Source organism: Scyliorhinus canicula, chromosome 9, assembly GCF_902713615.1.
Source record: "Scyliorhinus canicula chromosome 9, sScyCan1.1, whole genome shotgun sequence".
NCBI classification, from domain to species: Eukaryota; Metazoa; Chordata; class Chondrichthyes; order Carcharhiniformes; family Scyliorhinidae; genus Scyliorhinus; species Scyliorhinus canicula.
In genome coordinates this window covers 163,862,771-163,889,349 of record NC_052154.1, presented here as the reverse complement: position 1 = coordinate 163,889,349, position 26,579 = coordinate 163,862,771, and the positions used below count along the sequence as shown (strand labels likewise).

The 26,579-nt window shown below is 44.3% G+C and overlaps 1 protein-coding gene across 1 annotated transcript in view; it reads left to right on the top strand.

Moving 5' to 3' along the window:
- LOC119971858 (protein inscuteable homolog) overlaps nucleotides 1–26,579 on the top strand; it is a 442,888-nt gene that overhangs the window by 97,089 nt on the left and 319,220 nt on the right. Inside the window, exon 2 of the mRNA XM_038808087.1 lies at nucleotides 21,852–22,197. Within this exon, the coding sequence (XP_038664015.1) occupies nucleotides 21,852–22,197 (346 nt within the window). The remainder of the gene's footprint in view (nucleotides 1–21,851; nucleotides 22,198–26,579) is intronic.

Sequence of the window (26,579 nt, the reverse complement as noted above, 5' to 3'; positions counted from 1 at the left end):
AAGTCTTGAACGCCTTTAAAAAATACTTCTATCAAGATAAAAAAACACCAGTCTATTCAGTCTGACCTGATGCTTGAACCTTTTTTGTTTGGGTATCATCTTGTCAATGTTTTCTGTGCTTCCATTTCTTGTAAGATGGAGCATTATGCAAAAAACTCTTATGTATGCTCAAACGAAGATTCTATACAAGTTTAACATGGGTTTTATGCTCTCGAATTCTATGCTGCTCGGAATGAAGCCCAGTAATTTATTTGTATTTTTTCAAAGTCTTTGTTAAGCTATATTGCAACTTTGGTTTAGCTCAGTTGGCTGGACAGCTGGTTCGTGATGCAGAGAGAGGCCAACATCGTGGGTTCAATTCCTGTACTGGCTGAGGTTATTCTTCTGCCTTCTCAATCTTGTCCCCTGTCTGAGATGTGGTGATCCTCAGGTTAAATCACCACCAGTCAGCTCTCCCACTCAAAGGGGAAAGCAGCCCCGCGTCATCTGGGACTATGGCGACGTTACTTTTATTTACTTTATTGCTACTTTAATATGAACATACATACACACCTATTACCAAATTAGGAGTGGGGGTGGGCCATTTGGCCCCTAGACCGTGTCCTGCCATCTGATAACATCATAGCTTATGTGATTGTGGCTTCAACTCTATTGTCTTGTCTATTCCTGATGCCCTTTAACTCCCTTGTCAATCAAGAACTATCTACTTCGGTCTTAAAAATATTCAGTGCCACGCTTCCACTGCTCTCTAGGGAAGAGAATTAACATAGAAGGTGTGTATCTGTGCCACTAGATCCTTGCTTTATGCTCATTATCAATGTTAAAACAAACATTTTTCTCATCTGTTTGATACATTGTGACTGCAAACAGACTTAACTGCCAAATGCCATGGCTGGTGACTTTTGGAATAATCCATAGAATTCAAGCTTATTATCACCATCATAGTGGTCGGACCCTCAACGTCCGGCTTCATGAGATGTAGCAACTGAACTCTTGACTCCTTCAGGAATTGTAGTTTGTGAAGACAAACTCCCTTTGGATAATCAAATCCCTTCTGTCTTTCTGTATGTTCCAGTTTCTAGGGTAAGGGCAGGTGCGGCGTACCATCCATAGTGTAATTTCACCTGCTTGCGACCCATGCTCAGAAACTCCTCTTCCTTCTCTAAGTATGAGCGCAAGAGAAAACATTGTCATATATTTGGAAATATCACTGGACCAGTTAACCAGAGACTCAGAGTAATGCTCTGGGGATCCAGGTTCAAATCCCTCCACTGCAGATGGTGAAATTTAAACTTAATTTTAAAAATCTGGAATTAAAAGTCTAATGATGACCATGAAACCATTGTCGATTGTTGTATCAGCCCATCTGGTTTACTAATGTCCTTTAGGGAAGGAAATCTGTCATCCTTACCTGGTCTGGCCTACATTTAACTCCTGACCACAGCAATGTGGTTGACTCGTAACTCCCCCCTCACGGGCAATTGGGGATGGGCAATGCTGACTCAGCCAGCAACGCCCACATCCCATGAACGTTGGAGTTCTGTGTGGAGCTCTGGTTACTGTGTTACATGAAGGACGTAATCACACTGGATGTTATGAGGTTTTATAATGACGTTGCCAGAAGGTAGGAATTTTAGCCATGACACAATGTTGGACTGGCCTCCCTTCTCTTCATTGGGACAGAGGAGATTGAGTGAAGATTTAATTGGGGTGTATAAAATTATGGGGAGTCTGGAGAGAGTGGAAAGCGAGGACCTATTTTCCTCAGAGAGGAGAGTAACCGGGGGTCATAGATTTCTCATAATTAGGAGATGGATGAAAAGGGTAGTTGAGGAAAATTGGTTTCTCCCAAAGGGTGGTTGGGCTCTGCTACACGCTACCTGAAAGGCTAGTAGAGACAGAAAACCTCACCACCTTCAAAAAATACTTTGAAATGCACTTGAATTGCCATAACTTATAAGGCTACAGGCAGAGCCAGAAAGTGGTAGTAGAAGTGATTCTATTGAACATTATAAGAGGATAATCTGCACTCTGTGGGAAATTAGCTTTTCAGTCATATCGATGGGCAGAGTAAGTCCTGCTGATCTTTGTTTTAAGAGCCTTGCTTATTGGATGAATGATGTAGGTGGAAACATGAAAGCAATTTGATCATGTTTAGACTAATCATAGAAAAGTTCCAGCACAGAAGGAGTCCATTCGGTCCATCTTCTCCATGCCAGCCTGAGGACACCCTGGTGCCCTTTCTAATCCCACATTCCTGCACCTTAGAGCATTTACAGTGCAGGTCCAGGTACTTTGTAAAAAAGTTTAGTGTCTCTGTCTCCACCACCAACTTGGGCAGCGAATTGCAGACACCCACTATCCTCTGCGTAAAAAAGTTCTTCCTCATGTCCCCATTACACCTTCTGCCTCTTATCTTGAATCTCTGTCCCCTGGTTCTAGATTTTTCCACCAAGGGAAACAATTTTATCCTGTCTCTATCTCTTCTGCTCATAATTTTGTACATCTCAATTAAGTCACCCCTCAGCCTTCTTTGTTCCAAGGAAAATAACCTCAACCTATCTAATCTCTCCTTGTAGCCACACTTTTCTAGCCCTGGCAACATTCTTGGAAACCTCCCGTGCACCACAGAGCAATAACATCCTTCCTGTAATGTGGTGACCAGAACTGCACACAATTCTCCAGTTGTGGCTTCACCAGTATCTCATACAATTCCAACATTATATCCTTACTTTTATATTCTATACCTCTGCCAATTAAGGAGGACATCAGTCTGCTTTCTTTACAACATTGTCTACTTGAACTGCTGCCTTTAGGGATCTGTGTACCTGTACACCAAAATCTCTCACTCCATTTACCCCTCTTAGTATACTCCCATTTATTTTGTACTCCCTATAACTGTTTGGCCTCCTTAAATGCATGACCTTACACTTCTCTGTGTTAAATTCCATCTGCCACTTTATCCCCCACTCCACCAATCCATCTGTATTGTTTTTAAGGTTATAACTATCCTCTACACTGCCCACCACTCAGCCAATCTTTGTGTCATCTGCAAACTTGCCAATCCTGCTCCCCACGTTCACTTCCAGATCATTAATATATAATACAAACAGCAAGGGTCCGAGCACTAAGCCCTGTGGAACGCCATTTGAAACAAGTTTCCAATTGCAAGGGCAGCCATTGACCATTACCCTGTGTTTCCTGTTACTAAGCCAACTATTTATCCAGTTCGCCACATTGTCCTGTATCCCATGGGTTTTCACTTTCTTGACCAATTTGCTATGTGCGACTTTGTCACATGGCTTGCTAAAATTCATGTACACAACATCAACTGCACTACCTTCATCACCTCTTCCTGTCACTTCTTCAAAGAATTCAATCAAATTTGTGAGGCAAGACCTTCCTTTAACAAATGCATGCTGACTATCCCTGACTAGTCCATGCCTTTCTATGTGATAGTTAATCCTATCTTCAGGATTGATTCTAGGAATTTGCCTACTACCGACGTAAGACTAATTGGCCTATAATTGTTAGCATTTCCTTTGATCCCTTTTTTAACAATGGAACCAAGTTTGCATTTCTCCAGTCCGTCAATACCTCCCCTGTATCTAGTAAGAATTGGTCATTCATCCTCAGAGCATCTGCTATCTCCTCCTGACCTCCTTCAGTAGCCTCAGAAACAATGCATCTGGGCCTGGCCACTTATCAACTTTCAAGGATTCCAATCCTTCGAGTACTTCCTCTCTCCAGACGCTTAACCCATCCAGTATCTCACAGTGGACTACTATATCTGTATCATCCATTTCCTTTGTAAATACGGAGACAAAATATTCATTTAAAACCCTTCCCACAGCCTCTGCATCTGCACACAAGTTCCCTTCTTCATCTCTGATAGGTCCCACTTTTTCCTTAACTAACCGTTTACCATTATTATTTGGCAAAACATCTTTGGGTTTTCTTTAACTTTACTTGCTAATCTTTTTTCATGCTCTCTCTTTCATTTCCTTATTTCCTTTTTGATTTGTCCCTGCACTTCCTATATTCATCTGTGCTTTCTGCAGTGCTTAGTTCTTTGTGCCTATCAAACACTTTATTTTTCTGTTTGATCTTCCCCTGTATTCCTCTGGACAACCAGGGGGATATAGATTTGGCAGTAACACTCTTATTTTTGGAGGGACCTGTCTACTTTGTACATTTAACATCTCTCCTATTAGTGTTTCCCACTGGTTTTCTTATGATTTATCCTCTAGCAATGCTGGCCAGTCCATCTCGGCCAAGTTCCTTCACATTTCTGCAAAGTTTGCCTCCCCCCAGTTCAAAATTTTTACTCCTCTTGATCTCTGTCCTTCTCCATAGTAATACTGAATCGAACTGAATTGTGATCACTAACCCTTGTACATGTAGATAATCAAAACCAAAAGTTTGATAAATCTTACTCCTTTTCAACTCTGGACATTGCATTCACCAAGGAAATAAATATGTCAATGATTCTTTCGCTCTAAATTCTAATCTGTGGAACAAGTTACTCATCTGATTCTTCAATCCCTGCATGCCTGATTAAGTACCTGCACGACTTGCATATCGGATCCGGTTATCTACTTTCCTTTTGATCTTACTGTGGCCTCAGCTGACTTTTTTTTTTGGAATAAATAATATAAAATACTAGTTGGGGAGAGGCCAAAATCAGGAACAGATCTGGAAAATGATATCAAACCAAATAAATCCTCCCTTTTATATCGGTCAACCTAACTTACCCACGTCCTCACCATTTTCCTCAATCACGTCATCCCGAGAAACGCATCAAATTTCCTCTTAAAACCATTAATACCGAGTAGACTGAGTTAAAGACTACAACACAAATTCTGTGCTGTTAACTATCATCTACCACTTCAGATTTTCTCTTGCGATTGATGCATTCGAGCAAAAACCTAAAAGAACATTTACAGTAATTATTGTTGAATTAACAAAAAAAAAAATAGAATAAGGCAACTGCCTTTTTATCTCAGCACAGACATAATAACAGACACATTCCTCATTTTAAATGAGATTTCTGTAATTGTTCAATAAATTAATAAAGGAAACTAATTAACAGATTAAAATTATAATGAGTAAAATCCATTGGGCGGAATTCTCCGCTCTCCACGTGGCGTGGGAGAATCGTGGGAGGGACTCCCGACATTTTTTACGCCCCCCCTGGCGCCCCCAGCAATTCTCTCCACCCCCACCCCCCCCCCCCCCCCCCCCCCCCCCGGGCTCGGAAAAATCGGCGTTTGCCATTTTTCACGGCGAACAGCGGTTCTCTGAGCCCGATGGGCCGAGCGGCCGTCCCTTCATGCCCGTTTTACCATGGCAGCAACCACACCTGGTCGCTGCATTCGTGAAACGGGCGGCAGATGCCCGTTTGGGGCATCTAGGGGCCCGATTGGGACGGGAGCACCGTGACTGTGCTCGGGAGGGGACAGGCCCGCGATCGGTGCCCACCGATCATCGGGCCAGTGTCCAAAACAGACGCACTCTTTCCCCTCCGCTGCCCGGCAAGATCAAGCCGCCACGTCTTGCCGGGCGGCTGAGGAGAAAGACGACCACCGCGCATGCGCGGGTTCATGCCATCTGCGTGATGAAGGCATCCGCGCATGCGCGGGTTGGAACAGGCAACCTGCGCATGCGGGGATGACTTCACATTCTCGGCGTGACAAGGTCGCTGCCGAGAAAGACAGAGTCCCGCTCCTAGTCCCCCGGGTGGGGGTGAATTAGGTGTGGGGAGCGGGCTCCAAGACCATCGTGAACCTCGGCCGAGTTCACGATGGCCTTCACGAATTCGGCCCCCTGCGGAGAATTCCGCCCATTACTTCTCACAGTAAAACCTACTGTTGTATATATTTAGTTTAACTGTATGTTTCATCCCACTCACATTTAGAATGTGTTAGGAAAACAAAAGTAGTTTTAAGGAATTTATTTTGTATTGGCAAACATTAGAAATAAGGTATAGTTGTAAGTTGGTTTAATTTAATGTTTTGTTGCCTGAAAGGATAAAACCTATCGTTAGATTCATGTTGGTCAAATGTGTCAGTATCTGTGGGGGTTTGTTTCAGTTCCAACTGTGATTCTATTGTGCTTACAGAAGGCTAAGGAGTGAAGAATAAATGAACTAGCAGTGGTTGCTTAGCAACTAGGACCTTGTATGGTAGAGAAGCTTTAAAGTTTTAGTTCAACTAATTTGATTGCAGTTGGAGATAGGTCGTGAGAAAGAAGGCAGCTCCCACAGTTCTACTAGAAGTAATTGGGTTTAGAGGATGAGAGAGGGAAAGTCTCTCTCAGCCTTGTTGAAAGAAAAGCCATACCATGGAGAATTAGTTTAGAAAACAGATGCCTGAAATCTAAAGTCCAGCTAGTTAAGGAAACTAGAGAAATGAAGAGAAGTTTCCAAGAATTTTGGAGTTAGCAGAATAGAGGAAAAGGCTGTGGATTGTGAGAGGCCAGAAAGACATCTATAGTAGTGCTAAGGTTTGTGAGAAATTACTACAGTTTATTTGAAATAATTGTGGAAATTGGTGGCTAGACCTTGGGGATTGTGTGCAAGCCTTTAAGACAAAGGAAACCTGAGGGGAGAGGTGTAAAACATGAAAGCAAAACATGTGGGCAGCAGGGTAGCATGGTGGTTAGCATAAATGCTTCACAGCTCCAGGGTCCCAGGTTCGATTCCCGGCTGGGTCACTGTCTGTGTGGAGTCTGCACGTCCTCCCCCTGTGTGCGTGGGTTTCCTCCGGGTGCTCCGGTTTCCTCCCACAGTCCAAAGATGTGCGGGTTAGGTGGATTGGCCATGCTAAATTGCCCGTAGTGTCCTAAAAAGTAAGGTATAGGGTATAGGGTGGATACGTGGGTTTGAGTAGGGTGATCATGGCTCGGCACAACATTGAGGGCCGAAGGGCCTGTTCTGTGCTGTACTGTTCTATGTTCTAAAACCTTGATGGAAGCAGCGGAGGGAAACCATAATTTAAAAGAAGATTTAAAGATGTGACTTTTGAAAGCAGAGTTTGAAATTAAGGGCAGCACTGTGGTGCTGTGGTTAGCACGGCTGTCTCACGGCGCCGAGGTCCCAGGTTCGATCCCGGCTCTGGATCACTGTCCGTGTGGAGTTTGCACATTCAATCCCTGTGTTTGCGTGGGTTTCTCCCCCTCAACCCAAAGATGTGCAGGCTAGGTGGATTGGCCGCACTAAATTGCCCCTTAATTGGAAAAAATTAATTGGGTACTTTAAATTTTAAAAAAAAGAATTTGAAATCACACATGTTGAATTCAACCTGAAGAAGTGTGAGGTGATGCACTTGAGCAGTACAAACAAGGCAAGGGAATACATGATAAACTACAGAATGCTGGGAAGCGCTGAGGATCAGAGGGATCTTAGTGGACATGTACATCAGTCCCTGACAGTAGCAGATGCAGTGGTTAAGAAAGCATATGACATACTTGCCTTTATTAGCCGAGGCATAGAGTTTAAGAGCAGGTAAGGTATGCTGGAAATGTGTGAAACTTTGGTTAGGCCACAGCTGGAGTATTGTGTGCAGTTCTGCAATCCACATTACAGGAGGGGTGTGATAGCACTGGAAAGGGTTCAGAGGAGATTTACCAGGATGTTGCCTGGTCTGGAGAGTTTTAGTTATGAAGAGGGATTGTATAGACTGGGGTTGTTTTCCTTGGAGTAGAGAAGACTATGGGGGGACATGATTGACATGTATAAAATTATGAGGAGCATAGATAGAGTAGACAGGAAGAAACGTAGATTTAACATAAGGGACCAGAGGTTTTGAGGGGATCTGAGGGAAAACGTTTTTGCCCAGAGGGTGGTGGGAGTCTGGCACTCACTGCCTGAAAGTGTGGTGGAGGCAGAGACCCTCATAACATTTAAGAAGTATTTAGATGTACACTTGCGATGCCAAGGCATACAAGGCTACGGGCCAAATGCTGGAAAATGGGATTAGAATAGTGAGGTGGTTGTTTTTAACTGGCGTTGATGTAATGGGCTGAAGGGCCTTTTCTGAGCTGTAGACCTCTATGACTCTGTGATGCTAAGCCGGAGTTCAGAGAGAAAAGGTGGCTCACAGTATAAGAATCATCTGGAGGGATTTTCAACAGAAATCCACAGACATTCACTTGAATCCAGAGAGGAGTGTGTCTGACCCCAGTCATCTTGTGAGCTTAAAAAGGACTTTGTGTGTTAATGAGACCATTGTAGCTAAGATATACTTTATAGTATATGCTAATCTTAAAATTGTGTAATTTTTTAAGCTAAGATTCGAGTTAAGGAGTATTGTAATATAATCCAAATTTTCATGTTTAATAAATGTTTTTGTTTTGGTGTTAAACTAATTAGAGGTCCTGTGACTCTATTTCTCCATGTTTCATACCATAAAAAAGTAAAAGATACGTTCTTTTGAGCCAGATTTCCATTCTGGGATCTTTCCGTTCCCGCCAAGTCATAACATCAAATGGGATCATAACAAATTTCCTAAAGAAGCAATGATAAGAAAAAGCGATGGTGGATATATTCTTATTCTTACAGTCACACACGTTTTTATTTTGTAGCTTTTAAAGTGTGATCTCATACAATAAGGGTTTATGATGATTGTTGAGGAGTTTTGTGAGACGTATATTGGATAAAAGAACTTTCATTTGCATACCACCTCGCTCATGCTTAGGATATCCCAGAATATTCCACAGCCAATAAATTGCTTTGAGTGCAGTCACTATTGTTGGAGGCAATTTTGCGCCTGCATTTGCCAAAAACGTAAACGGCGACGAGGGAACAAAATCTCTTGTGAGTCGGAAAACAAGATTCTCACCAGCGAGATCTTATTTTCCGATTTTCCCTACCCGTTACCAATGATGTACCAAGGTTCCTGCCCAGATAGGTCTGTCGGGTGGAGAGGGAGGGCGGCGGGGCGAAGCTAAGTATAGCCCCCGAGGGCAGAGTGACATGACCTGGCACCCTAACACTGCCCCTGACACTGCCTGGCAGTGCCACCTTGGCAATGCAAACCTGGCATTGCCACCCTAACAGCGGCAACCGGTTGCCCGGGGTTTATGGGGGAGGGTGTTTCTCCATATCCATGGTGGGGGGGGGGGGGGGGGGTTGGTAGTGAGGGGGGCATTCTTTTTGCAGCAGATCAAGGATCCCTCTGTGGAACTGGTGTTGCTGGCTCTATCAGGCCATACCCAGCCAGCGTGACGGCAAAAGCCAAGCTCCCAGATTTTCTGTGCTGTGTAGCTGGAAAGCTGCACGCTGATTTTCTCGTCTCAGCCAGCACTCTCTGCACTGAGTGGAAATTTCAACCCATTAACTGGGCAAATACATCAGAATTTGTGCACAGCAAGGTCTTGCAAAAAGCAGAGGAGATGGACGGCCTGTTCAACTGCTTTTCATGACGTTGATTAAGAGATAAATTCTGGCCAGAGCACAGGAGAAATCCCTTGCTCTTTAATAGAATTGTGAGATGTTTTATGTCCACATGAATGGACAGCCATGGCCTTGGCTTCACATCTCATGCAAACGAGGATGGCAATAACGTGCAATAGTACATCATTGAGCTCGCTGCATATCTTCGAAAGTCAGAAAAGCACATCGGTTAATAGTTATTGGCGTGCAGACAATAATTAGTGGAGCGGAAATTAAATGATTTAAATTATTGATTTGACTTGTTCTATTGAAATTGATATGAATCATACTTTATACTGGCACCTCACCCTTGGCACTGCTCAGTGAGTTTGCAATGGGGGGATGGTGGGTGGTACTGGAGTATGAAGAGGTGCATATCTCCATTGGAAGAATTTGTAAACAAGTTGTGCAAAAAGTGAAGGATAGATTTGAAAAATAAATGAATTGCGTAATAAATAATATTGGTTTTAGAAACCGGAGGTAGATAATTTAAGTAATTTAGTTCCTGATTTGTCACATTTACATTCTGCTTGCCAGTGGCCAGTGGGTTCCCCGGCGGCGTAGCCAGCGAGCAATAGATAATGCCTTTGCCTTTGGCATGACCAGAAGGCCCTGTCATTGGCCAATGGTGAATTGCCTCCGCCACCTGAAAACACGCTGCAGAGCAGGCCGGAAAATCCCAGCCCAAGAAATAAGTAAAGCTTTGGTTTCGCTTTTTTCATTTGTACCTGTGGCAGATCAGCCCTGAACTCTTCATAGAATCATAGAATTTACAGTGCAGAAGGAGGCCATTTTGGCGCATCGAGTCTGCACCAGCCCTTAGAAAGAGCACCCTAACTAAGCCCACATCTCCACCCTATCCCCGTAACCCGTAACCCAGTAACCCCACTGATGTGTTGGATATGCTGGGTCTGCGAGGACTGCGTTTACCATAGCAGTGAGAGAGACAGGCTACCAACACTTGTCGAATTACAACTCTATTTTATTGAACTATGAGCTGTTAAACATACTTGCACTGTGGGTTGACACTATGTTAAGTTGACTGGAGACCTGAGGCTAACCTGACCAGACTATTCTGCTAGCACATGGTGGATGTTCGTGTTGCTGCTCACGGGCTCTGGCTGTCTCACAGGCTGCAAGAGAGCGGGAAAACTAGTGCCCCCTGGCTTTATAGTGGCCGTGTCCTGTCTGGTGATTGGCTGCTGTGTTCTGTGTGTTGATTGGTCATTCAGTGTGTCAGTAAGTGTCTGTCTATGCACCATCATATACTTGTGTGTATATTATGACACCCACCTAACCTTTTTGGACACTAAGGGCAATTTAACATGGCCAATGCATCTAACCTGCACATCTTTGAACTGTGGGAGGAACCTGGAGCACCCGAAGGAAACCCACGCAGACATGGGGAGAACATCCAGCTTCTGCACAGACAGTAACCCAAGCCGGGAATCGAACCTGGAAAGCAACTGTGCTAACCACTGTACTACTGTGCCCCCCAATCTGCCAGCGCGCATTGTGGCCAGTTTGTATCGGCAATCTTGAGAAGATCTTGAAGGTGACAGTGGGCTGGACTGTCCGGCTTCCCAGCTGTGTGTTTCTCGGCAGTGGGAGGCTGAAATTCCTGTTTAAGCCATCCCACACGGCCAAGGTGGGGGGTGCGCTGCCGGTGGGACCAGAGAATCTCGCCACCCGTGAACGGCTGGAGAATTCCAACCCATATTAATGTTTCTTCGTGTAATGTAGAATGTAAACACATATTTATTATATGATCTTGGCATAAGTAAAGAGTGCAAGAAATATCTGATGGAAATTATTGGAAAGCACAAAGCGAAATCTTTTTTTAAAAGTATTTTAATTCAACAAATATTTTCAAAATACAACACCCAAAAACTCCAAGCAACCCCCAAACAAACAAACAAGACCCCCCCCCCCCAATTTAAACAGTAACCTGCGAGCCAATTACCAGAGTGGTGTTCTCCCCATTGTCTGAGAAATCATGAGAATATGCTTGATGACTTGAGTGAGAAAGCAAGTCAATAAAAATGCTAAACCTATTCTGATATTTTGATTCCTTTTCCTTTTCTTAATATTTTTCACCCCTTGCCTTCTGTTGTTCTTTCCTGATATATAATTCAACATTAGCCACAACGTTCAAAGACCACACATGAGTGGTCAAGGTCAGTGAATGCATCCTCGCATGCGATATCCTTACCAAAGAACCATGCGCAGCTCAATTCACCACTCCCTATCTTCACTCACCTAACAGTCTCTCACATTGTTGGCTTCACCTCACTTTCACACACTTCACACATAATTAGATCTCACAGCTTGCACACACAATGCCAGTTATTCAATTATGGCAGGCACTTCACTCAAACGCACTGCAATACCATCAGTGACTCACTGTCTTGCAGCAAAAGCGAATAATAATCAGAGGCAGCAGTATCTAACCAGTAGGGGGACAGGAATGGCTGCATTGCCTCATCCTATGGAAGAAACAGCACTGGCAACATTGATGTGGGGCGGAATTCAACCCAATAATTTTGTGTTACTTTGGGCTAGTTCGGCGAGGTGTTTCCCAGCCGCTTTTTGGGTGAGATCCACACCGGTAATCACCCACACTTAGTCATTTTTTTGTGGGCCTTAGGAAGTTTCTCCCCAGTCCAGCCCACACTTCAATATTTTTTCAGCAATGGGGAGCTGAACTCGTTGGCGGGACCATCTCCTCAGTGATTGGGCTGTCAATTTGAAAGGGTGCCCCAATCTGTAAGTGAACTCGAGGGTCCCCCCCCCCCCGAACCCCCTCTCACAGGTAATGTCACCCTCCGCACACATGGACATTACCCCCCCCCCCCCCCCCTCCAAGTGAGGACACTCCGCTATGCGGTTGCTGATGGCCCCCATTTGCAGGCTTCCACGCCCCCCTTTTGGGCCTAACCTTTCAGGACTCCACCCTTAACCATCCCCAATCTTTATGAGGCCCCTTCGTACCCGCCCTTCACCCTTCCACCTTTCATATCCTCCCCAGCCCCCCTTTCATAGGCATGGTCCCCTCAGGCCCCGGCCTTTGGCAGGGCCACCCTGGAGCTGCCACTCTGACACCTTTGTAGTGTCCCTGCCAGCCTGGCATTGCCACACAGGCACCTTGGCAGTGCCATGGTTGTGGTGCCAGTCTGGCAGTGCAAAGGTGCCCGGGTGCCAGAGGGAGAGGCAGATGGACACCCTGCCCTATCCCCGACCAAACAGGGGTCTCCAATGGCCTTTGAACCCCCTCCCCCCAGGTGCCGGTAAGCTTGGTCCACATTTGTGTAGACTAGTACTAAACGGCCCCTGTACCAGGCCTTTCTGGGAGGCCATTAGTTCCCGGCTGCCTGGAGAATCGGGTGCAGACATACTTGAATGAGCCATATAGGCGGGCGAGATCCAGATCATGATGTCTCGCAAGATTAGGATGAATCGCGCGAGACATCGTAGTGGTGCAAATCTTGCAAGAGGCCTCTTGCGGGATTCACCAGCCTAGTTGCATCGCCAAATTGAGAGTGATGAAGCTGGTAAATCGCGCTGAAACCATGGCCAACAGTGGGATTTAAACCATAGAGAGTGATGATATGTCTGTCACAACTCACTTCCCCTTCATTCGACCATCTCTTCTAATTTACAAGCCAATGAATGATGTAAGCATGCACTACTTGCTTTCCTTCACTTCCCTCACTGCAACCCTACCCTTGCGCCTTTATCCTTTCAGATATCCAAGAACTTCCACCTGATCAGGCAGTCGGGGAAAAAGAAAGGATAGGAAGGCAGTGATAAAAAAGGAAAACAGTCATTTATATCAAAATCATGGAACCAGCTCAGATACTGATACTACATGAGCGTGACTAAGGGCTGATACTGCCTCTGGACCTCATGGCTTGCAGTGGTGCAGTGGTATTGTCACTGGACTACTAATAATCCAGATGCCCGGGGTAATTATCTGGGGAACCGGGTTCAAATCCCACCACGGCAGATGGATGAAATTTGAATTTAATAAAAATCTGGAATTAAAAGTCTCATTATGTCATAAAAACCCATCTGGTTCGCTAATGTAAATCTGCCGTGCTTACCTGGTCTGGCCTACATGTAACTCCAGATCCCCAGCAATGTGGTTGACTCTTAAAAACTGACACTCAGTTCGAGGGCAATTAAGGATGGGCAACAAATGCTGGTCTTGCCTGCGATGCCCACATCCTGTGAAAGGGAAAAAAAAACTGAACCCCTTCAGACTTCGATCATAAGCAGCCGGTATTCGGAAAGGAGGTATATTAGAGGACTAAATGTGGGATTTGCGATCCAAAGAAAGTGAAGGCAGTACGAAGGACATGAAGGAAGAACATTTTGACGTCTGAAGGCATTGATTTTGCAATTGCAGTCTTTTCAGCCGATAAGAGATTTTTTAGAAAGCAGAGGATGGTGTCGTCCACACTGGATGCAAAGTTTATTTTAAAAAAAAAGGTTTGACCTTCCTTCATCCCTTCATGCGTAGGACAACTGAACTCATGGTTGATCCATCAGTGTGTCTGCTTGCTGCCAGGAAGAGCGATCATACTAACTTAATATTACCCACAATCCAGGAAATTGGGCTCATGGGAAAACATGTTTAATGTCATTGTCTAATGCGAATTGTTGAAAAGATTGTTTTGCCAGACAACTTATTTGAAGCTGTGGCTTTCTTTCTGCGTGATGTATTTTTCTAATGAAAAGCAAACCTATTTTCTGTCTCAAAAATTGCGGAGAAATATATGCATGCCCAAAGGCTGTCAATGTTTGAAATGTTAAAAAGCTTACAAAACATGCGTTAAAACATTAGTTATTTTCATAAATACACGTTGGATGGTGTACCACTTTTTGTTATTGGACAGATTAGTGAAGTCAGTAATTTCCCAGCATGTTTCATGCCCCTCGCATATTAGTCGTGTATAGTCATGCATTCACTGTCAAAGATTTGTGCTCAAGTTAGAACATTATTCCTTTAGAAGAACTTGGAACAGCACGGAGCCTGAGAGAGAAAGCCGGTTGTCACTTCATACAATATTTAATGAGATTTCTGTAATGAAAGCTGATCATTACTTGTTAACGTAGAAACACTTGAGCAGATTAAGTAGAATAACTCCAAATATTCAGGGGATGGGGTTCAAATTTCCTAATTGGCTCTTGCTGGATTTGTGATTTGTATTTTTTTCAGGAGTTCTTTTTATTTGACATATTGATTTTCCTTTTTGCCATTTTCTAAGAGAGTAGGACTGTCGTCATGCATACACCAATTAAAGGAATTTGCCCATATTTGAACATTTAGAGGTACTTTTGAGAGCACAATACGTCTCCTGGGAAGGCAGCAAGCAGAAGGTTCCGACTGCTGCTGATAATGATGCACTATATGGGACACAATTGGCCTCAGGGTTTTAAATTTAATGTTTGCCAATGAACTAAGTACTTATACCTTAATATTAAATTGCAGGCATTGACTCAGAGGACACTTCTAATTGGTGAGCTCCACTCTTGGTCAGAGTAAAGCTTTCTCTCGGACTTGGGAAACATCTCATACGATGATTCTTAAATATTTATTTCTCTGTCTGTAGCGTATACTTGCTTAAGTAATAATGTCAAGCAATAATCAAGTTGCAGTGAAAAATACTGCGGATGCTGGAAATTTTAAATAAAAGCAGAAAATGGTGGAAATACTCAGCAAGCCAGGCAACATCTGTGGAAAGAGAGAATCAGAGTTAATGGGCGTGATTCAGCGGGAATAATTCTAAGTCCGTTTTTGGGAGCGTTTCGCGCGATGCTTCTTGCCGCTTCACCCCGCTAATCACGGCACTTTGCTGTTTTATTTGGGCCGAGGGAGTTTCTCCCCGTCGAGACCACACTGAGGAACATTTCCTACACTGGCGAGCGTGACTCTTCGCAGTTTGGGGCGCCATTTTAAACTGTGGCCCCGATCTCTAAACTCCCCCTTTCAGGGCACTCCTCTTTCAGGAAGCCTTCCTTAACCCACCAACCATTTTGTTGGAGCCACAAACCTCCCATCATCCCCCTCTCATGGGCAAGGCCTGCCCATGGCCTACATGGAAACTGGGCATCTTGGCAATGCCATCATGGCAGTGCATATGGCACCCTGGCAGTGCCACCTCGGCACCCCAGCAGTGACATAGTGGCATTACAGGGTGCTCAAGTGGCACTACCAGGGTGCCCAGGTGGCACTGCCAGGGTGCCAGGTTGGAAGTGCCAAGTTGCCCAGCTGCTAGACAGAGTGCTAGGGTACTACCCTGCCCTGCCCTTAACCACTGGGGTCTCTATTGACCTGCAAGACCCCGTGAGTGCCATCCCACCTGTGAAAGATTGTGCTCAACAGTGCCCAGTTGAGATCTCACTGGCGCAGCCGTTGTCTCCTGGGCACCGAATAGCTCATTTAAATATTATTAGCCAGGTAACTCACGATCGACCCGATGCCCAGCATGGAGCCCGATTTGGGGCTGTCTTGGGATTTGCCCATTGCATCCGGCTCCGTGCCGGGCACAATACGGTGGCTGAATCATGCCCAATATTTCATGCATGTGACCTTTCATCAGAAATGGAAAAGTTAGAAATGTTTTGAGCAAGAGAAAGGGGAGAGGATGCGAAAAAAGCAAAAGGAAAAGTCTGTGGAATGGAGGACAGGAGAGATTAAATGACAAAAATGTTTTGTGATTCAATGGCAAAAGGAAGTGACAATGGGGCCGGTAACGTAACAAAAGATGTGTCTAGAGGAGGTGTGAATAGCAGGATCCTGAATAGCTGCCATCTGAAAGTAAAGGAAATAAGAGGTAAGCAAGAGAGTAAACAAAGTCAACAAACAAAGACAAAACAAAACGGGTCCAGAAGTTACGATCAAAAAGTATTCAACAAGTATTCTCGGTACGGTGGCACGGTGATTAGCACTGCTGCTTCACAGCTCCAGGGGCCCGGGTTCAATTCCGGCCTCGGGTGACTGTCTGTGTGGAGTTTGCACTTTCTCCCCCTGTCTGCGTGGGTTTCCTCCGGGTGCTCCGGTTTCCTCCCACAGTCCAAAGATTAGATGGATTGGCCATGCTGAATTGCCCCTTAGTGTCCAAAAAGTCAGATGGGGTTACTGGGATATGGGGATAGGGTGGAGGCGTGGGATTAAGTAGGGTACTATTTCCAAGGCCGGTGCAGACTCAATCGGCCGAATGGCCTCCTTCTACATTGTAGATTCCATGATTCTATGAGCACATCAAATGCACAAAGGGACTTGGGAGTCCTTGTTCATGACTCTCTTAAGGTTAATGTGCAGGTTCAGTCGGCAGTTTGGAAGGCAAATGCAATGTTAGCATTCATGTCGAGAGGGCTAGAATACAAGACCAGGGATGATCTTCTAAGGCTATATAAAACTCTGCTCAGACCCCATTTGGAGTATTGTGAGCAGTTTTGGGCCCTGGATCTATGGAAGGATGTGCTGGCCTTGGAAAGGGTCCGGAGGAGGTTCACTGGAACGAAGAGCTTGTCGTATGAGGAACGGTTGAGGACTCTGGGTCTGTACTAGTTGGAATTTAGAGGGATGAGGGGGGATCTTATTGAAACTTACAGGATACTGTGAGGCCTGGATAGAGTGGACGTGGAGAGAATATTTCCACTTGTTGGAAAAACTATAAGCAGAGTACACCATCTCAGACTAAAGGGACAATCCTTTAAAACAGAGATGAGGAGGAATTTCTTCAGGCAGAGGGTGGTGAATCTGTGGAACTCTTTGCTGCAGATGACTGTGGAGGCCAAATCACTGAGTGGCTTTAAGACAGAGATAGGTAGGTTATTGATTAATAAGGGGATCAGGGGTTATGGGGAGAAGGCAGGAGTATGTGGATGAGAAAAATGTCAACCATGATCGAATGGCGGATCAGACCCGATGGGCCGAGTGGCCTAGTTCTGCTCCTACGTCTTATGGTCTTATGGCCTATGGTGATCATTGCAAGCTTGATTTGATCTGCATTATTAATCTTCCCCAATCTAACCAATAAAATGTTGTGAGTACTATTTCTGCTGCTTAGGTTTAGCACACAAGTACAGAATTTTCTTTCAAAATAATGACAAATTTAATGGTGGTCACCATTACTGATGTGTAGATTGTCTAGCGACCTGTGCCAAAGCAGAGATACAATATGAATTGCATATTGACACAAATTGCTGATTAATTTGTATCATTCCACTTTTGGCCTTATGGAAACAACCACTCCTTCACAACCTCTGCATGAGTTTCATGCAGTTACTACGTTTGTACATTAATAGCTACTTTAACTCATGGTAGGCTGTTAGGGCTGGAACTTAACAATGTGAGTTTATTTAAATTGAGGAGATTTGTGTTCCTGCAATGACATTCAACCATTCCAACCCAGAAAGGCAACAATGGTTCTCATTCCTACATGTAATAAATTGTTAAAGATTTGTAAATGTGCATTTTTTGCATTTTATTTTCCTCTCTGTCTCTTTTTATTCATTATAACTCAATCCCTATTTCTCTTTCTTTACCTGAATTGGCTTTAATTCACCCTTCTTGTCCATTATGCCTTTGTTTTATACTCAATCTGTATATCTCCTCAGTTAAGGAGATGTACTGTGGCTCACATCATTTGAAAATGAAAAATGAAAATCGCTTATTGTCACGAGTAGGCTTCAATGAAGTTATTGTGAAAAGCCCCTAGTCGCCACATTCCGGTGCCTGTTCGGGGAGGCTGGTACGGGAATCGAACCATGCTGCTGGCCTGCTTGGTCTGCTTTAAAAGCCAGCGATTTAGCCCAGTGAGCTAAACCAGGTACCAGGTGCCTGGTTGCTTTTGCCACGACATTAACAACTCCCACTGTTGGCAACCCACAGGGCAAAGATTTCTTGAGCCAGAGGAAGGAAGGAAATGTCTAACCAACCATTATGGATCTGCTCAGCAGTAAAATGAATTTAACAAGGTTTGATATGATTCGATTTACCCAGCAACAGGTAGAAATCTGCCTGGCATCAGCAGTAGCCAGCATTCAAAAGGCATGATGAGATGCAACTTTCCCAGTAATGAGATTAGCAAGCATCCAGACAGAATCAGGTGTAAATCGCTCAATTAGTAGAAACAGCTTACCCAGATGACTGAGAGATCGGTGGAGGTATGCACACGCTAATTTCTAGAGTCAAGGAATTTGAGAGAGACAAACAGCCAAATACACAAAATGAAGAATCAAAGGGAAAATGTCATAATTGGCAGCACCCTCAGAAGCAGAGAGGCCAGTTTACAACTCACAGCCAGAAGTCACAGGGTCAAGGCCATGCAGAAACCTTCATAAAGGCAAATATCTTTGTTGGACCAGGAAGAAACATTTCCCAGCCTTGACTACCAGTCCTGCATTGTGTGACAACTATAAACTGGATTTTACTGATAGATTAATTTAATTTTGATATTGCTTGGAAAAAGCGGAAGTCTTAAGGAGTTCAGGGATCATAGATATATTTTGGAACAAAACTCTGTGTTTAGAGATTCATATACTTAATTGTCTTAAAGTATTGTAGTCCTGTTTGTGTGTATTTCTCTTTTTAAAAATTTAATAAACAGTCTTCAATAATTATTCCCCGTCGATTAGGCTGGCTATTCTCTTTGGGGTCTCACACCATTCCAAAAACAAAACTATACACCCACAGTTCCAGTTGGGATACGCTCGCAGGTACCATCAGAGTGGTTCGTAGCACCAAAGTTGAAATGGCACAAAATGGCCCTATCCAGCAAAATCTTACTTTTTTTGAAATCCAGATATGATCATTCTGATGCTCCTAGGCTGTCTTTAAGAAAGTAACATTCGTCCAAACTTTATTCATATTTTATTTAATTCTCTCATTCTGTCATTTCTTAGTCATTGTTCCTGAAAAATAGATACTTATAGGGCTTGAGTGAAGTCTTGGACTACTCTGATGCTGAAAAGCCAAATGAGTCATGTAGGAAGGAAGAAGAGACAGCATACTGCAACTGTCAACTCAATCCCAACTTAAGTACTGCTGGATAATGTATGTAAGAAATAAATAACTAAGCTTGAATGTTATTCTACCTGTAAATCAAAAGTAATCCACCCCTTACAACAAGAACAACTTGGATTTATATAAGCCTGACATAACTCTGCTTCTTATCCTGATCAGTTTTGTTCTTTTATTCAGATATCAACATGGACAACTGTTTTATCTCATCCGGTATTATCAGCATAAACCAATTTCGCAAAAAACTCTGGGTGGGATTCTTCGGTCTGCCAGCCATGATTACCTGCATGCGCGGCAACCCCACAGGCAGCGGGATTCCCTGTTCCCGCAGCTGGCCAAGGGGTATCCCATTGTGGGCCACCTCACTCCATCGGGAAACCCGGCTTGCGTCACTGTCTGTGTGGAGTCTGAATGTTCTGCCCGTGTCTGCGTGGGTTTCCTTCGAATGCTCCGGTTTCCTCCCACAAGTCCCCGAAAAACGTGTTGTTAGGTGAATTGGACATTCTGAATTCTCCCTCTGTGTACTCCAACAGGTGGCAGAATGTGGCGACTGGGGGCTTTTCACAGTAACTTCATTGCAATGTCAATGTAAGCCTACTTGTGACAATACAGATTATTATAATGGACAATTTTCACTCTATGGCTTGATGGCATCTCAATTTCAGCTGCCACCTCAGTCTCAACTGTGCCTCGTAGGAGGCAGTTACAAGAAGCACAGCGGGCTTTAACATGAAGACATCTGCGTCTTTTCCCAAGCTGTACAAGAAAGGAGCCTCACATTCCTGGGCCTGTTTTTCTTCTAGCATGTTTTGCTGCTTGCAATCAAACTTCTTTGACATAGACTATCAACTCCCCCACACTCAGGACTAATCAAGAGGCGTGGGCAAATGTTGTCCACACTCTCTCACTCCTTCCTGTGCATTCTGGTCAACACTATACTCTTCACACTCTTAAAGCAGCACCCACACGATGAAGCTTCCACTTTTCACCCTGGTAAGGCAGCTACACCTCTCCTACCAATTGCCTTGCAGAACCACACAAGGCTTAGCCGAGCCTTACCCTCAGACATGAAACCTTCCACTTCCATAGATTGCAATAAATGGAATTTTTGCTTTGAAAAATACTGGACGGTTGCATTTTGATTAGTTACTATAAGTATTCATGGTGAGTCAGGAATGGATCATGGAACAGGTTTGGTTGTCATCCTAGAGGAGAGAATTCCATACAAGGTTCTGTTGGGTAAAATGAATCTGCTTTGGTTTCATTTGGAAGGGCGCAATTCAGCAACCCCGTTGCACCCTGCACAGGGCCAGGCACAATGGGTGATTCACTCAAAAGCCACAAATCAGGCTCTGCGTCGGGTTTGATTGTTAGTTACCCAACTCGCTCTGCTCGGCGTGATCTGGATCTCACTCACGCTGGACGAGATCCAGATTTGCATATTTAAATGATCTTAATGGCTGCACCCGTGAGACCTTGCCAGGGCGCTGAGAAGTACTGGTTTTCCCGAATGTGGACCAGGTGTAATGGCACCTCGGGGGTTCTGCAGACAATTGGAGACCCCTGGATGGTCAAGGACAGGGCAGGGTGGCACCGAGGCATTCCCCCTGGCTCGTGGGCACCTTGGCACTGCCAGGCTGGCTGTGCCAAGGTGCCCAGGTTCCAGGTTGGCACTACCAGGGATTGGGCCCAGGAGTGGGGGGGAGGGGGGTGGGCTTGCTAATTAGAGGAGTGGTGAGAGATGATTCCTAGGAGCCCTGACAAGATTGGGGTGAGATGGGGGTGGGTCAATAAAGCGGTGGGGGGGAATGCAAAGGGAAAGACAAATGTTCACGACTTCTGTTCAAAATGGCATTCTGATCTGCGATCAGCCGTTCCTGCTGGTGAGATCAGCTCGCCAACAGGAAATCTCTTGAGTGCGGCCTTGGCAGAGAGAAATCACGAGGCCAAAACAAAATGGCAAAGTGCCGTTGAATTGCGGGGTGATTCTCGGTGCTGCAGACGTCGAGAAACATCACGGTAATCGCACCCGACAGCGGACTTCGTTTTAAGTCCGCCGAATCGCGCCCACAGTATAATTGAGGCACTGCAACAATGAACATGTCCTGCAGATAATGCCCTCTGATGTTCTTACTGTGATGAGTAAAGATATGACCTTCAGTACCATTGTCTACTCTCACAGATAAAGACTGGGCAGTTCAGAAAATATTGGATTGTTGCTTGGACAAGTCTGCTAATCCAGTCAGAAAAAGGATTTGAGAGGGGGTGGTGGGGAGGGCAGGCAGTGTGCGGGTAGGGGGTAGTGCATTTGGGAGATGAAAAAGACTCCACAGTACTGCCATTCATTCTGCTTTGTTTTATAACTTCATGATATCATTTTTCCAGCATGCATCTGATACAAGTGGATTCTGTGCAGCGTTGGATGGAGGACCTGAGATTGATGGCGGAATGCGAGTGCATGTGCATACTTCAATCAAAGCCCATCAGTGTGGATGGTGACGGACTCAACGAGCTTGTCATAACATCTCAGCAACATTTACAAGGCAGCCTGCAGGCGTTGTTGAAGAGAGCATGGACCGTCACTACAGAATTGTCCAACATATTCTACAAACTTGAAAAGAATAGGTGGCAGCAGATTCACAGCACTGCACTGAGGGTGAACTGTCACATCAGGTCATTGATAAATGAATACAACAGTTACACCAGGAACGCTTCACCAGAGATACAACAGGTAACGTTGATCGGTTTAAATGAATCCTTATGATTATTACATTAAAAGTATACAGTATAATTATGAAATATGATTTATACAAATTGTATAACTGCAGAGACATTTCTTTTGATATCTCATTGTTCAGTTACACTTTAAATTTCAAGAATATAGGGAGGTAAAGTTAATGGTTATAATGGCACCATTATTAAACTTAAGGGGAGATCTGCAACACAGACAGATTATATTATGTTTATAAAATCAATACTAAGTAGAGAAATTGGGCTGGATTCGACAATCCCCCACCCGTTTCTTTCTCGGTGATGCGCTATTCACTGGTAGTGGGATTCCCTACTCCCTCCGCTTGTCAATGAGGTTTCCTATTGCGGCTGCAACTTGCATGAGATCTTTCTTTGGTTCTTATTATTCTATACACCGATGAGCAGTCATTGTGATCTTCCAATCAAACAAAGGTGAGCTCTTTTCTGGAAAGGAATAACTAATCAATTACTAACCAAACAAACGCAAATGTTTGAATTAAATCTTGCCACCTTGCCCAGCAGCCATCACAATTGTCATTGTGAACTTAAACTGAGGTTGGTGGTTTAATCGTGGTGAGGGAAATAATTGTGTGGAGGGGAGAAACACAATCTCCCCCACCCCCTCCTTTCCTAGACAATATAACAATAATAATAATCTTTATTAGTGTCACAAGTAGGCTTACATTAACTCTGCAATGAGGCTACTGTGAAAATCCTCTAGTCGCCACACTCCGGCACCTGTTTCGTACAGCGATGGAGAATTCAGAATGTCCAATTCACCTAACAAACATGTCTTTTGGGACTAGTGAGAGGAAACCGGAGCACCAGCCTCATTTGCCAGCGTTACCAGCATCTAAATATACCAACGGTGATATTGCCACCCCGTGCTGGCAAACAAATTAAGAAATCTCCAACTGGCCTCAGATAATCTCCCAAGGTTGTTCACCAAAGTTCCCATTGTTTGTATTTCGGCATTTATATTGACATGGGCTCAATTGCAGGTTTGCGTGAACCTGCTTAACATATTCGGATGTCAGGCCGTTGACCTTCCTCCACAGATGCTGCCAGACCTGCTGAGTATTTCCAGCACTTTCTCTTCTCATTTCAGATTTCTATAGTCTATTTTACATTTGTGTTAAGATATCCTGTATACACTTTGAGAGTGACAGTAGACTCTCAGGCTGGTCAGCCAATGCATCAATCACTTAATTATTCATGACCATCAGACTTTCCATACCATTGAAGTCTTAATTAAAAAGTCTGCAGTCTGAACCCATTTACGACTTTGGTATTGGGTAATCTGTGTGACCCTTTCACTTTGCCATGGCTACAGGCTGGTCATGTCTGGTGACTCACCAAACGCACATCCCACCTCTAGCTACCCTCCAAAGAACACACACGCATGGATTTTCACCGAGTCAGGTTGACTCCAGAGCTGGGCTGGTGGGCGGGTCCGGGGTCTGGGATTTCCGACCCCATTCCCGGGGTCTATGATTTTTGGGAGTTGCCTTCAAAGGATGTGGGCTGCTTCCTGTCAGGAGCCCACATCCAGCATTCCCGACTGGGCCGACTCCATTGCAGATATAGATATCACTTCTCAGCGATTTTCATGGAGTCAGGTAGGTTTTTCAAAAGTCATGGTTCACGCCCCCTCAGGGGACTGAACTCCAGTATGCAATAAGAAGAAATTCTATAGTTAGATAAAGGGAAAGTGGGTGGTGAAGAGCAATGTAGGTCCACTAAAAACTGAAAATTGCGATATTGCCAGTGATAATGGGGAAATGGCAGACATCTTGAACAATTACTTTGCCTCGGTGTTTACAGTTGAAAAAGAGGATAACTTGCCGGAAGTCCCGAAAAAAATAATAGCGGTTAGAGGACAGGGACTTAATATAAGTAATATAAATACTGTATCAGTAACTAGGATATTAATGGAACTAAAGAGTGACAAATCCCCAGGACCTGATGGTTTCTATCTGAGGGTGTTAAAGGTAGTAGGGGAGCACATTGTAGAAACCCTAATGATAATCTTCCAGAGTTTCTTAGATTAAGGAGTAGTCCCTTTGGATTGTAAAATTGCACACATCACTCCACTTTAAAAAAATATATAAATTTAGAGTACCCAATTCATTTTTTCAATTAAGGGGCAATTTAGCATGGCCAATCCACCTACCCTGCACATTTTTGGGTTGTGGGGACGAAACCCACGCAAACATGGGGAGAATGTGAAAACTCCACACGGACAGTGACTCAGAGCCGCGATCGAACCTGGGACCTCGGCGCCGTGAGGCTGCAGGGCTAACCCACTGCGCCACCGTGCTGCCCTATCACTCCACCTTTTAAGAAGGGTGAAAAGGGGAAACCAGGGAATTGCAGATCAGTTAGCCTAACATCTGTGGTAGGGAAATCACTGGAGTCTATAATCAGGGATGGGGTAACTGAACACCTTGCAAAATGTTGGTCGATCAGGGAGAGCCAGCATGGATTTGTGAAGGTAAAGTTATGCCTGAATAATCTTATTGCATTATTTTAGGAGGTGTCTAAGGTACTGGACAGGGGAATGTCAATGGATGTCATTTATATGGACTTCCAGAAGGATTTGATAAAGTCCCACACAAGAGACTGTTAACTAAGGTGGAAGCGCACGGAGTTGAGGGCAAATTATTGACTTAGGTAGGAAACTGGTTGAGTGGCAGGGGACAGACAACGAGTATAGTGGGTAATTACTCAAATTGGCTGGGGATGACGAGTGGTGATCTGTGTTGGTGCCTCAATTAATCACATTGTTCATTAATGGCTTGAATGATGGCATGGAAAGTCTCAAATCTAAATCTGCTGATGGTACAAAGTTAGGTGACATTGCAGACAGTCTAGATCAGTGCATCTCAAACTATCTGATGTGGCGGACCGGCAGTTTTTTTTTCAATGTGCCAGGAACCGGTGAGCGAAACAAGCCAATCCAGGATTACTGTCTCTTTCTTTTCTGGAAACACTCCAAGTACCGGCAGACGATGGCTCGCGTACCGGCACCGGTACGCGTACCACACTTTGAGAAGCACTGATCTAGATGATAGCATAATATTGTAAGGAGATATTGGCAGGCTGGGGGAATGGGCAAAACTGTGGCAGATGGAATTCAATGTAAGCAAGTGTGAGGTTCTCCATTTTGAACCAAAAAAGGATAGAGCAGGGTACTTTCTAAATGGGAAGAGGTTAGGTACAGTGGATGTCCAAAGAGACAGGGGGATTCAGGTGCATAGGTTCTTAAAATGCCAGGAACAAGTGCAGAAAATAATCAAAAACACTAATGGAATGCTAGCCTTAATATCTAGAGGATTGGCGTATAAAAACACAGGGATTATGCTGCAGCTATACAAAACGTTGGTTAGACCCCACTTGGAGAACTGCCAGCTGTTCTGGGCACCACACCTTTGGAAGGGTATTTTGGCCGTGGAGGGAGTGCAACATATGCTTACAAAAATGAGACCTGGATTACAGGGGTTGATGTAATGGAACGATGTTAATGGAACTAAAGAGTGACAAATCCCCAGGACTTGATGGTTTCCATCTGAGGGAGTTAAAGGTAGTAGGGGAGCACATTGTAGAAACCCTAATGATAATCTTTCAGAGTTCCTTAGATTAAGGAGTAGTCCCTTTGGATTGAAAAATTACACAAATTACTCAAATTAGACCTATTTTCGCTAGAATTTAGAAGGTTAAGGGGTGATCTGATCGAAGTATTCAAGATATTAACAGGAAAAGTCAGAGTCGATAAAGATAAACTATTTCTATTGGTTGGAAATTCTAAGACGAAGGGCCATAGTCTAAAAATTAGGGCTAGGCCATTCAGAAGAGCTGTTAGGATGTCACTTAAAGGATGGTAGAGGTTTGGAACTCTCTCCCACAAACAGCAATTGAAGATAGATTGGTTGTTAATTTTAAATCCGAGATAGATAGATTTTTGTTAAGCAAAGATATTAAGGGATATGGGCCAAAGGCAGGTATCTAGAGTTAGGTCACAGATCAGCCATGATCTCTTTGAATAGTGGGACAGGCTAGAAGGGCAGAATGGCCTATTCCTGTTCCTATGCTCCTATGTTCTTATGAAGGGACCTTTTAAAATTAAGTTCAAAAGATTTACCTCGTGCCCCATTGCAACTTCTGGTTTTCCACCCAGTCCCTCTTTCCCCTCTCAACCCCTATTCTAAATTCTGACACTTCCATGTCCATTGACCCACTGTACACTTTCACTGTACAACTAATGAACACCACAAACCAAAAACACTTCAGACCACTTACCTAGGTCAACAAACATTGTGAAATTGACCACAGAGATCAGATTGCTTGATCTGTCAATTAAGC